Here is a 12,282-nt window from a genome sequence, read left to right on the forward strand (position 1 = left end):
AGTACAAGTTCCAACAAGAATTTTTTTCCATTTTATAAGCGAAATAATCTGCCAGTGGAACTAGTACTTTTTCATCAATATTACACAGTTATTGCCTTATAACAAGTTCCTTTATCTGACTGAAAGTTACCTGTCATTTTTGTCCTTCAAGAATACAAAAATATTTGCACTAGAAACTAAATCAAAAATACTCTACATTTGAACTTCTGTCAGTCCATTTTTCATTAAGTCATTTGTAATTTCTAGTGCAGTATTAGTGCAGTATAACTTATTGTATTCAGTCAGAGGCTTGTTCAGATCTGCAGAAACACAGACCACTACAGGATCCCTGCACACAGCTTTCTGTATATTCAACAAATCTCTGAAGAAATTTAGATAACATGAGTTAAAGCAACCTTTAATCCCCCTCTGGGGTTAAGAAAGTATTTTCAAAATGAACTGAATCACTTTAAGAAACAACATTAAAGACGATATCATAACTTTATTGTTTTTTGACAAAGTACCAGTAAATTGTTGCACTGAAACAGGAATTTGACAAAAAAAAACAACCTGGACTAACACCTTTCAGGAATGGATGAAAAGCACATAATACGAGGGGAAAAAAAATAAGACAATAACAAGACCACCAAGAGAAGTGTGACTTAACTTGCTGAGGCCTGAGATCAACACTGCCACAATGAGTTTTCTATTTTTTCAAAGACTTATTTATGAGTTATTTGGTTTGTTTGGGGCTCCACTGAAACAAGTGAGTACATAAAAACATTTGGTTTCTCGGCCTGCTGATGGCTCTGGCACTCAAAGGACACTAGGGTTGCGGAAGTTGTGACCAGCGAAGCGGGCCTGGTCCCCCAGCTCCTCCTCAATCCTGAGAGGAAGACAGAAAACACAGAGGGATGGACGTGAAAGAGAAGAAATGCATAAATTACAGGCTCTTAAATGATATTTAAGAATGATGACGTGAAACAGAAACTCACCTCATGAGCTGGTTGTATTTAGCCAGACGCTCCGACCGACATGGAGCACCAGTCTTGATCTGACAGAAAATATGAAACATTTACAGGCTTGGCTGTTTTATTATTAAGACCATTAAAAATGTTTGCTTATTTTTCTGAATGCTATCAAGTAGCATCTACTGAATGAATATGTCCAAACTACAGGTTTCCAGTTGCACCTGGTGCTTTTTCTCTTAAGCTAATATTGCTGTTTGAGATTATGCTGAACTTATGTGTATTTTTGCTAAATTTTTAACTACAAACACAAATTTAAACTATTATCAGACTTTAAGTAAAACGATCTAACAGATGGATGAGAAAGGAACTAAAGTCAGTTAATTGCAACTATTTGTCCAAATACCAGGGTTATAATAGTTTTTCATTATAGTTTAGTTTTAATTTGTTGTGATTTTTCTCTAATTTGGTTAGTGTCGATTAGTTTTTAGAGTGTGTTTGCTAGTTTTTATTAGTTAAATATTCTTTAGTTTAGTTTTTATTAGTTGTAGTAGTAGTTTTAGTTTTTTTAAGTGTAAAATTCAAAAATGTCAAAGCATCAGGATTAAGTATACATAGATTGGGTAATGAATACTCAACAGAATGTTGAATAGCTAACTCTGCCGTTTTCTCCCAGCATTTGCTGCTGCCATTTTGCAGACTGGCGCAGCATAACCGCCAGGAGGATTATGGATTACCGTAATTTGTCGACAGCTGACATAAACTGCTTGTAAGATAAATGAAATTTACATCAGTTCGAAAGGCTAACAAATAGATTCATGAACACAAAAATGAAGAATGTTATATCTATAATTTCAGTGTGTTTTAGTCTCACGACTTAGTTATAATTAGATATATTTCCAAATTAACCCTTTCATGCATAGTGGTCACTACAGTGGACAGCTGTCTAAAAGCCATTTTCTTGTGCTTCTTGTGGATTTTTATGTTTTAAATGCACACAGACCACTGAAGTGGACACTAATGCATTATAAAATGGTTGTTTGTCCATTTTATAAGGGCAACACACCCTGGACTGGCGACCTGTCCAGGGTGAACCCCGCCTCTCGCCCGGAACGTTAGCTGGAGATCGGCACCAGCAACCCTCCCGACCTCACAAAGGGACAAGGGTGTAAGAAAATGGATGGATTTTTTTCCTATCATTTTTATGCCTTAAGAAAATAAAAATAAAAAACTGTAAAAAAAATCCTGACACAAAGGATCATAATTCACACATGAAAGGGTTAATTATCGTTTTTATTTATTCAAGCTAACAAAAATATTTTCTCAATTTCAGTTTTTGTTATTTTGTTAGTTTTAGTCAACTATGATAACCTTGCGGATGCACGCACTTAATGTGAAAACTTACACGTGAACCACAAAGATGTAAAACACAGTCGAAGGGAAACATGATCCACTGGGTTGAGCACGTTACCTGTCCGGTGCAGAGACCGACCACCAGGTCAGCTATGAAGGTGTCCTCTGTCTCACCGGAGCGGTGGCTCACCATCACCCCCCAACCATTCTCCTGAGCCAGTTTGCACCTGAGAAGCAGCAATAAGTGTCACATGCATGCAGCCTGGTGCACTGCAGGCACACATATATGAGATTTAAAAACAGAGCAGTGACGCACGCTTTGATGGCCTCAGTCACAGAGCCAATCTGGTTGACTTTAAGCAGCAGACAGTTGCAGGCTTTTTCCTCCACAGCTCGCTGTATCCTGCGGGGGTTTGTCACAGTCAGATCATCTCCAACAACCTGTAGAGAAAAGTCCCAGAAAATATGAAGAGATGTTTTGTTTTCCAGCAGAACTGGAGTTGACGACTACGTTGTCACTTTGGAAATATATAAAGCAGTTATCTCTTTCACATAGTCTCTGGAAGCTGCTGTTTACGTTCTGTTTGTGCAGTTTTTCTTTGGTTAGTTTGTAATATCTTGCAGTATCTTAGTTTTATTATTTAGAGTATAACTAATGGAGCAAGTTAGACTCTAATTGGCTGAATTTTATCCTACAAGTTCTATCCATCTGAGTTGTTAACTATTTTTTAAAGTTTGAGTTTTTAAAATTGTATATGATATCTGGTTCGTGGGATTTTGAAAAAATATTACTGCTGTGTTTTCTATGGAAAACATTTTATTATTATTATTTGTTCTTATTTATTGTTTTGTGATGTTTTTAAGTTATTCATTTCATCAGGGGATGGTGAGCACATATGATTAATTGACAATAAATCAGACTTTGACTATTTTTAGGCTTTGACTGGTTCATTCCAACATGTTTAACCATTAAACCAACAAAGCTGTTCTACTTTACAACATAAATATTAAATATGGTATATGCCAGAATGATTTTTTTTAAAATGTGCTTTAAATTCATAATTTTACATACCTTTACTTAGTATTTGGTCTTATTGCCTTTCAAAAATATAACTTAATTTTACATTACGGGTATCCCGCCACAGGCCTCTGACTGTACCATAGTTTGCTGTAATTTTGGCCCATTCCTCCAGACAGAACTGCCATAACTGAGTCAGATTTGTAAGCTTTACACGATCTCAAACTTTCCATGGTGCTGAGATCAGGGCATTGTGATGGCCATTACAAAACACTGACTTTGGTGTCATTAAGCCATATTGTAGCTAATTTAGTGGCATGCTTAGGGTCACTTTCCATTTGGAGGAACCATTTGCATTTCTTGGCTGATGTTTCCCAACATGTGATTTTTTTCCCTTGACTTACTAATGTGACATTATGATACTACAACAACAAATATATTGATATCTATGAGAACAAATATGGAGGTTCTTGTTTTAGAGACCATGTCAGTGAAGCTCGTTTTCTGTTTGAGGTAATCTAACTTCATAAAATGGCAGCCACATCTCACCTGGATGCCAACCGAAGCTGTAAACTGTGACCAAGCAGGCCAGTCGTCCTGGTCAAAAGGATCTTCAATTGACACGACTTGAGGAAAGAAATGGATATATGAGTCAAATACCGCATCCTGTTATGAAGGAAACAACAGAAGGGATGCTCCTGGATGAAGATGCTAACGATGCCATACACATTTCACGTTCCACAAGCTGCACACACACTCCTGTCAGCATAACAAGCCTTTCTGTGCTGTCACACATAATCAAAACATCCTCCACAGACCTGGGTGTCATGAGGAGAGAGCAGACTCTCCGGATATCTGCTTTTTTCTCATCTTGCTAGCCCTCTGGCAAATAAAGGCAGGACTGTGCCACTGCTATCCAGAGAAAATGCGTTTACCAACAGCAGTGATGCAGTAACACTGAGAGTAATGGCCTTTCCGTTACAAATCTGTGCAAATCTTTATTGATATTCTGCTAATGTCGAAAAAACACAATTTTGCAATTGTGGTGTTTCCATTAATTACGAAACACAATGACAATCACACATAGATAAACTTGTTTACATGCTTTGTCATTAAAAAAAACACGCTGCATCATAATCCTCTCACTACTTCCTGTCGTCTTCTTCGACCTTCTGGCCAGTAGTAACATCCGGCTGTTCCTGTCATCTTGGTGTGATGACAAAGAAAATGTTTCCATTGCAGATTTGCAAAATTCATCTATTTCTATACAGCTGAAAAACCACCCATCCTAAGGCAAACTTTTATAATAAATTATTAAGATTTTTTTTTTCAAAATCATCATGTTTCCATTAAGCAAAAATATTTTGTCATTTCCATTTGTGCCATTCTATGCTTAATATAAACACACTAATATAAAAAAGAAACATCTTTTGAAACAAAAAAAAGTTTTTGTGCAAGGATGTTGTTTTTCAGACACATCGAAACAGATGTATTTTGCACTTTTTTCGCATCACACCAGTCACGTGATCAACAGCCGGACGTTACTGCTGACGAAAACATTGAAGAAGATGACAGGAAGTAATAGGAGGATGTTGTTGGGTTTTTTTTTTTCTCAGACAATGTGAAACTCATTATATCCACAATTAATAAAAAATAGTGTTCTGAATCCGTAGCTCTTCTGTAAAATCGCGGACTACCATTTCCCCTAAATGCCTCACGGCTGACGATGGCTGATGAGCATATTTCATTTTAACTGTTTACACCCATCACTGCCATAATTTCTATTGACTTATAGCTTGAACAAGCTTATTAAAGCATAATTTTAATTTAAGTTCTTATTTAACGGAATTACAAAATTGTGTTTTTTCGACATTAGCAGACTATCGACAAAGATTTACGCACATTTCTAATGGAAACGCAGCTACTGCCTGTCTCCGGTTGGCATAGAAACCTGCTATACCAACCTGGGTAATTGTTAATGAAGCCCTGGTAGATGCTGGCCAGCTCCTCAGCGCTGATGTTGCGGGCAGCGTTGGGCGGGGACTTAAAGTCCAGGTCATATTTACCCTCGCTGAAAAACTCAGAAGCGGCCACATCCATCCCTATCACCACTTTGTCAGTGAAGCCCGCCTTCTCTATGGCGGTCTTTATCAGCTCCAAGGCTTACGGAGAAGAAGAAAAAAAGCCAGTTAATACGGTATATAATATTAGGAATCGTTTTCGAGTGCGTGGACTTTTCACCTTCACTGTTCTCTTGAATATTAGGGGCGAACCCTCCTTCGTCGCCCACGTTGGTAGCATCTTGGCCGTACTTCTCCTTGATGACGCTTCTCAGAGTCTGGTAAAGCTCCGCCCCCATCCTCAGCGCATCACGGAAAGACTCTGCACCCACAGGGAGAACCATGAACTCCTGCATGGCCAGTCTGTTACCAGCATGCGAGCCCCCGTTGATTACATTAAAGGCCTGCAAGAAAAAAACACACAACGGGAGGAAGCTTTAACATTGTTCTAACACATAATAAATATGATTTGCGCTACAATTAATCAATATATATTGCGATAGACACATGATCAATAGAGCTGACGGTAGAGTATTAAATATTTATCCAGAACCGCACAGCATTCTGGGGGATGTATGCAGAGGAAAGACTTTAAAAGGTTGGCGTCATCAACTAACTAACTCACTCTTCGGTTTCCTAGCAACTACTTGTTGAGTAATTTGTGGTTACCTAGCAACAACCTGTTAAGTAACTTGAGGCCACCGTGCCTCATAACTGCGTTAAAATAAAAAAACAACAGCGTGGAGGGCAAACTGGATAAAACAAGAAATGTCACGTCACCAGTTTTGCCGGAATTTAAAATATTTAACACATTTTCGGGGTAAGTTCTCAAACTTTTTCTACAACACATTTTGAAAATAAAAACAATACAAATGGACTAAGAAAAGAATATTTTTATTCAGTATTACATGACATTTATTACTGCTGTTATTTTTCTTTGTGGTGGCATCCACGTTCTACAGCAGGGACAATTTAAGCTAAAATTTAGCAAAATTTTGTGTTGTGAAATGTCACACACACACACACACACACACACACACACACACACACACACACACACACACACACACACACACACACACACACACACAAATTTACCTCCACTCTATAAATGGAGGTAAATTTGTCTCATTGTTCAATTAAAAATATATTTTTAATAAAAATAATGGTATAAATTGTGATTACTGCAATGAAAGATAAATGTAGATTTATATTTCATTCAAATAACAATGTATTTGTGAACAAGATATTCCCTCAAAACCAGAAAGTTTGAGAGTCATAATCAAAGTTTTATAAAATGGGCAAATGAAAGTTTGGGTTTTGCAAATGAAATTTTCTATTTATACAAATAAATACATAATAATTTATTTGAATAAAAAACAATTTAACTTTGGAGACAAAACTCTTTTTTTCAAAAATCAATCAATCAATCAATCAAATTTTATTTGTATAGCACATTTCAGCAGCAAGGCATTTCAAAGTGCTTTACATAATAAAAATTAAATTAAATACAGAATAAACAGTGAAAAAGAGATTTTGAAAAAGAATAAAAAAGATAAAAACATTATTAAAAGTAAAAATAAAAACATTAAAAACATCGATCCACGTGAGGACTTGCCCTTATGGGGTCTCCTCGAACAGAGTTTTAGCAGAGCGACATCTTACAAGGATTCTCAAACCTCAGAGTTTTTGCATCTTACAAGGATTCTCAAACATTACAAGGATTCTCAAACCTAAGACATTAAAACCCACAATTTAGCCATAAGCAACTCTAAACAGGTGGGTTTTAATTTGAGATTTAAAAGCACCCAGTGTTTCAGCTGTTTTACAGTTTTCTGGAAGTTTGTTCCAAATTTGTGGTGCATAGAAACTGAATGCTGTTTCTCATTTGGTTCTGGTTCTGGGGATGCAGAGCAGACCAGAACCAGAAGATCTGAGGGGTCTAGACGGTTGGTACAGTTGGTACAGATCTTTAAGGTTTTGTGGTGCTAAACCGTTCAGTGATATATAAACTAACAACAGTATTTTAAAGTCTATTCTCTAAGCTACAGGGAGCCAGTGTAGGGACTTTAAAACTGGTGTTATGTGCTCTATCTTCCTGGTTTTAGTGAGAACGTGAGCAGCAGCGTTCTGGATCAGCTGCAGCTGTTTGATTGATTGATTTATTAGTCAGACCTGTGAAGACGCTGTTGTAGTAATCAATGTGGCTAAAGATAAAAGCATGGATGAGTTTCTCTAGATCGCGCTGAGACATAAGTCCTCTAATCCTAAAGATGTTGTTCAGGTGATAGAAGGCCGACTTTGTGACTGTCTTAATGTGGCTCTGAAGGTTCAGGTCAGAGTCCATCACTACTCCCAGGTTTCGGGCCTGATCGCTGGTGTTTAGTTGTAATAACTGAAGCTGTGCATTGATTGTGGTTCACTCCTCTTTAGGTCCAAAGATAATAACTTCAGTTTTGTTTCTGTTCAGCTGGAGAAAGTTTTGGCACATCCACACTTTGATCTGTTCTAAGCATCTATTCAGTGATTGGATGAGTTCAGAGTCACCTGGTGACATCGTGATGTAGAGCTGTGTATCATCTGCATAATTGTGGTAGCTGATCTTATTTCCTGTTATAACCTTAGCCAGTGGGAGCATATAAATATTGAAGAGAAGGGGTCCTAGGATTTAACCTTGGGGTACACCACATGTGACCTTTGACCTCTCTGATGAGAAATTTTCAATTGAAACAAAGAAATCTCTGTTTTTTTATGTAGGATTCAAACCAGTGGAGCACTGGACCGGAGAGTTTGACCCAAGTCTCCAATCGATTCAATAAAATGTTGTGGTCAACAGTGTTGAAAGCTGCACTGAGGTCCAACAGAACCAGCACTGTGGTTCTCCCACAGTCTGTGTTGTCAACATGAATGTTGAAATCACCGACAATTATCAAACAATCGTAATCAATACATATGAGAGATAGAAGCTCATTGAAGTCCGTAAAGAAATTTTTCACATATGTTGGAGTTTTGTATATAGTTAGTGTCAAAGTTCGTTTGTGGCCTTTTACCTCAATTCCAAGATATTCAAAAGATAAAATTACCCAGAGAGATTTTACTACAGTTCATGGTATTCTTAAATATTGAAGCCACACCTCCTCCTTTTTTGCGTTTTCTATTCTCACTTAAAAAATTGTACGTTGATTCAATTAGTACGATTGCTTAATTGTCATTCAGCCATGTTTCTGTCAGAAATAAAACATCAATATTATGCTCAGTGATGAAATCATTAATTAATAGAGCTAATATAATAAAATAGTCCATTAAATTATATATTTTGTATTTACCTCCATATGTATACATCTGATTGGCCTGATTATATTATTAAATTTTAAGAAATATTTATTTATTGATATTTTCACAATCGTTCATGAGTTTTTTTCATGATTTATTGTTTTTCTAGCAAAAACTGGAGGAAAAAAAGTCTTCAGTTTTTTTGAATGATAATTTTATTTACAGGGACTTCATAATTCATTTTATTTGTTATTTTTGCTGTTCTGTTAATTTATTTTTGGGATATTTAAAATGTGTTACAGTTCCAGTGTTAAATGTTGATTAGAATTTAAAGTTCATTGCATTATTTTGTCATTAACATGTCACTTGAACATGGTCTCAGAAAACAATATTATAATTTGTTGCAATATCTTTTGGTAAATTTGTTATGGTGTGAATAATTTTATGTGAAACTTACAGTTTGACTGGTTATGAAAACAAAATGAAAGCTCACTGGAACTGGGAGGACGAGATCTCCGTTTCCTGCCAGATCAGCAATGTGACGGTACAGGGGGACGCCTTTCTCCGCGGCGCCCGCTTTGCATATAGCCAGTGACACTCCAAGAATAGAATTGGCCCCAAACTTGGCTGCGAGGAAACACAGAAGACGCCTCATCACACATGGATGCAGCTGATGCAGGCCGCTGCAGCTGCATGTCAGTGCGGATATCTCAGCGCGAGAAACGCAGGCTCACATTTGTTGTCAGTGCCGTCCATTTCGATCATTGTGTTGTCCAGCTTCTGCTGCTCCAGGACACTCACTCCCTGGGAGGAAAGCAGGCTGTCACAAACAGAGTAAACAGATTTTTCATGCTTCTCCTGCTCCTTCAGCAGCTGATACTCACAGACTGCAGGAGAGCGGGCCCGAGGGTGTCATTAATGTGAGCAACAGCCTTGGTAACACCTTGAAGGACAAAAACAAACATTAAAATTTACCATGAGGAAGCGGAGAGAAGAGAAGGATGGATGCATGCTGACGATTGTCACCTTTGCCCTTGTAGCGAGTCTTGTCGCCATCTCGGAGCTCCAGAGCCTCGTAGATGCCAGTCGACGCACCGCTGGGCACAGCCGCCCTGAACAGACCTGGATTAGGAAAACAGTGGGGGGGTGAGGGGGGGCTGGGGGTTAAAGGTCGGAGAGACTGGAGGACATGATAGATGCTAAGGTAGTGTGTTTTTGTCACCTTTGGCTGTGTGCAGATCCACTTCCACAGTGGGGTTTCCTCTGGAGTCGAGGATTTCCCTGGCTACGATGTTCACTATAGACATCCTGCAAAATGTTAAACGTTAGCCTCATCTTGATCTTTACAGCAGATTATGCTTAAAGGGGCAGTATTATGCATTTTCAGCCACATAGTATGATTTTATAGCTCAATCAAGAAACTATGTTACCTTCAACTATAAAAATTCTGCAAGTATTAAATATAAATTAAATTTAGCATCTTGCTAATCTGTCACTGTCACTCTGTCGCTTTAAAGGGGCAGTGTTACATAAAATCGACTTTTATTTTATTTTTAGATTTTAATCATGTTATGTTATTCCCCAATAAAAAACATACCTGGAGTGTTGCTTGATTCTTTAATGAATGTTTGACAAATCTTTTAATCTCCATGGCAACCATTCAGCTGTGCAAAACGCCTGGTTGGACCTAGCTCCGCCTTTGACAACGCAGCTCCTCTTTAGTTACTTGATTGTGCTTTAAAATGAGAGTATGTGGCTGGAAAACGCATAATACTGCCCTTTTAAGAAACTCACGCTCTTTCTGAAACTCCACATCATGACATGGCCCCTCCATTAAACCTGTAACAACATTTTTACTAGCGTTGCACTGAGAAGTAGCTGCTATAATAAGAGCAGCAGATGCTCAGTTCCACCAGGTGTTTGCTAATTGCTGCTGGCTGGTCTGAAGGAGCTAAGTGGGGGGTTGTGCAGAAGCTTAAAAGCTGCAACTCTGAGGAGGAGCTGCGCCTCTAAGGCGGGGCTAAGTCCAACCAGGCTTTGCACAGCTGAATGGTTACCATGGAGATTTAAGGATTTCTCAAACATGCTTGAAAGAATCAAAGCCAGACTCAAGGTGCGTTTTTGATGAGGGAATAACATCACAACTTAATGCAAAGCAAAGCTAAAAGAAGTAGATTTTAACATAACATTTCTCCTTTAAGTCCATGCAGAAAAATCTGACAGATGGAAATGAGCAAGTGAGGTGAGTGGCGATGAAAAATGGATGATAGGTCTTCAATAAGACAAGATAAAATGATCAAAATGCATTTCATTGCAGCCCACAGTGGTAAGGAAGAGCTTTCACACTTGCTTCCTCTCATGGACTCACACTGTGACTACAGTGACGCAGCCTGATGGATGGAAAGCTGTGGAAACTGGGCTCCCTGTGAAGAGGCTCTCACACGCAGTAAGAGCTGGAAACATAAATCAGAACCCAATAATGCATACCTATTAAAAGAAAAAACATTTCAGCCCTTGAGCCTGTCCAGAATCTGTGCAATCTCAGCCAGTAACTGATACAACGGACTAATGGAGGGGTGAGACAGAAGACAAACATGCAGCAGGGGAAGAGAGGGATGAGGAAGAGGATGCTTGGAGGGGATGGAAGAAGGAAATAGATCAATCTTTTTTTTAACGTTACCTGCTGTGTGTTTGATCCTGGTGGAGAGAGTCAGTCGGCAAATGACAGGGGGAGGCAGAGGGACGAGGAGCTGGGAGGAAGAGCTGAGAACGTGTGACGTGAAAGGGGGGAGGGGGAGTGAGTCACGGGAAGAAGGAGCCAAACGAAAGATGGAGTGGCATGGCTGGAGTCACATGGATCTTTGTTTTAATTACGATGAAGAAAATCTTTTTTTTTTTAATCCTTTCATTTCACCAGCAAATTTCCTCATTAAAAAAAAAAAAAAAAAAAAAAAAGAACAAGTCTTGTTGCTGTCAAGTCCAGAAACGACTCCATCCCGCTGCAGGTACAAATTTATAAAGAAAAGGAAACAAACACATCTGCTGTCTGGATGACAGGCAGCAGACATCACAACAAAGCAAACCCTGTAAGACAGATCTGTGCACAAAGTGGGTCATGTTGTCAGAGAACATCGAAGACGAAACCACATGGATGAAAGGAGACAAGGAGACAGGTAGACAGGTAACAGGAGCTGCAGCTGCTGGAAGGAGCATTTAAAAATAGCCACAGAGGTAATTAAAGACACAGAGCGCATAGCAGGAGGTAGGAAGAGAGCTGCTATATGTGATTTGTTTGAAAACGTTTTGCAACATCGTGTCCAGATTCATCCTTTGGACATCTGTTGTCGCATCATTAAAAAAATCCAACATATTTTATGAGAATTTTATGAGATTATCCAACGCATTTCAGGAGTTTTGAAAGCGAAAATCTGAAAAGTGTGGCATGCATTTATATTTAGGTCCCCAGAAGCCACATGACATGAAGACTCACATTTGAGGACCGTTGCACGTTTGGTCATATTACAGCATATTTTGGGGGATTTTAAGGTATCTACAAATACAGGATGCAGCAAAAGTTCTGAAAACAAATTCTGAGAAGTGCAGCAAGCATTTGTACCAAGAACTCTGGATG

The 12,282-nt window shown here is 38.5% G+C and overlaps 1 protein-coding gene across 1 annotated transcript; it reads right to left on the reverse strand.

Moving 5' to 3' along the window:
* Positions 1-461: 461 nt before the first annotated feature.
* LOC103477990 (gamma-enolase) lies at positions 462-11,443 on the reverse strand. Its single transcript, XM_008431410.3, has 13 exons — positions 11,332-11,443; positions 9,874-9,959; positions 9,678-9,773; positions 9,536-9,594; positions 9,386-9,455; positions 9,145-9,278; positions 5,560-5,782; positions 5,283-5,480; positions 3,868-3,944; positions 2,617-2,741; positions 2,419-2,527; positions 975-1,033; positions 462-865 (listed from the first exon to the last, which is right to left on the reverse strand). The coding sequence occupies exons 2-13, from the start codon at positions 9,956-9,958 to the stop codon at positions 796-798; spliced, it is 1,305 nt and encodes a 434-aa protein (XP_008429632.1). The 5' UTR covers position 9,959; positions 11,332-11,443; the 3' UTR covers positions 462-795.
* Between the last annotated feature and the right edge of the window lie 839 nt (positions 11,444-12,282).

Source organism: Poecilia reticulata, chromosome 16, assembly GCF_904066995.2.
Source record: "Poecilia reticulata chromosome 16, P_reticulata-male-v2, whole genome shotgun sequence".
Taxonomy (NCBI): Eukaryota; Metazoa; Chordata; class Actinopteri; order Cyprinodontiformes; family Poeciliidae; genus Poecilia; species Poecilia reticulata.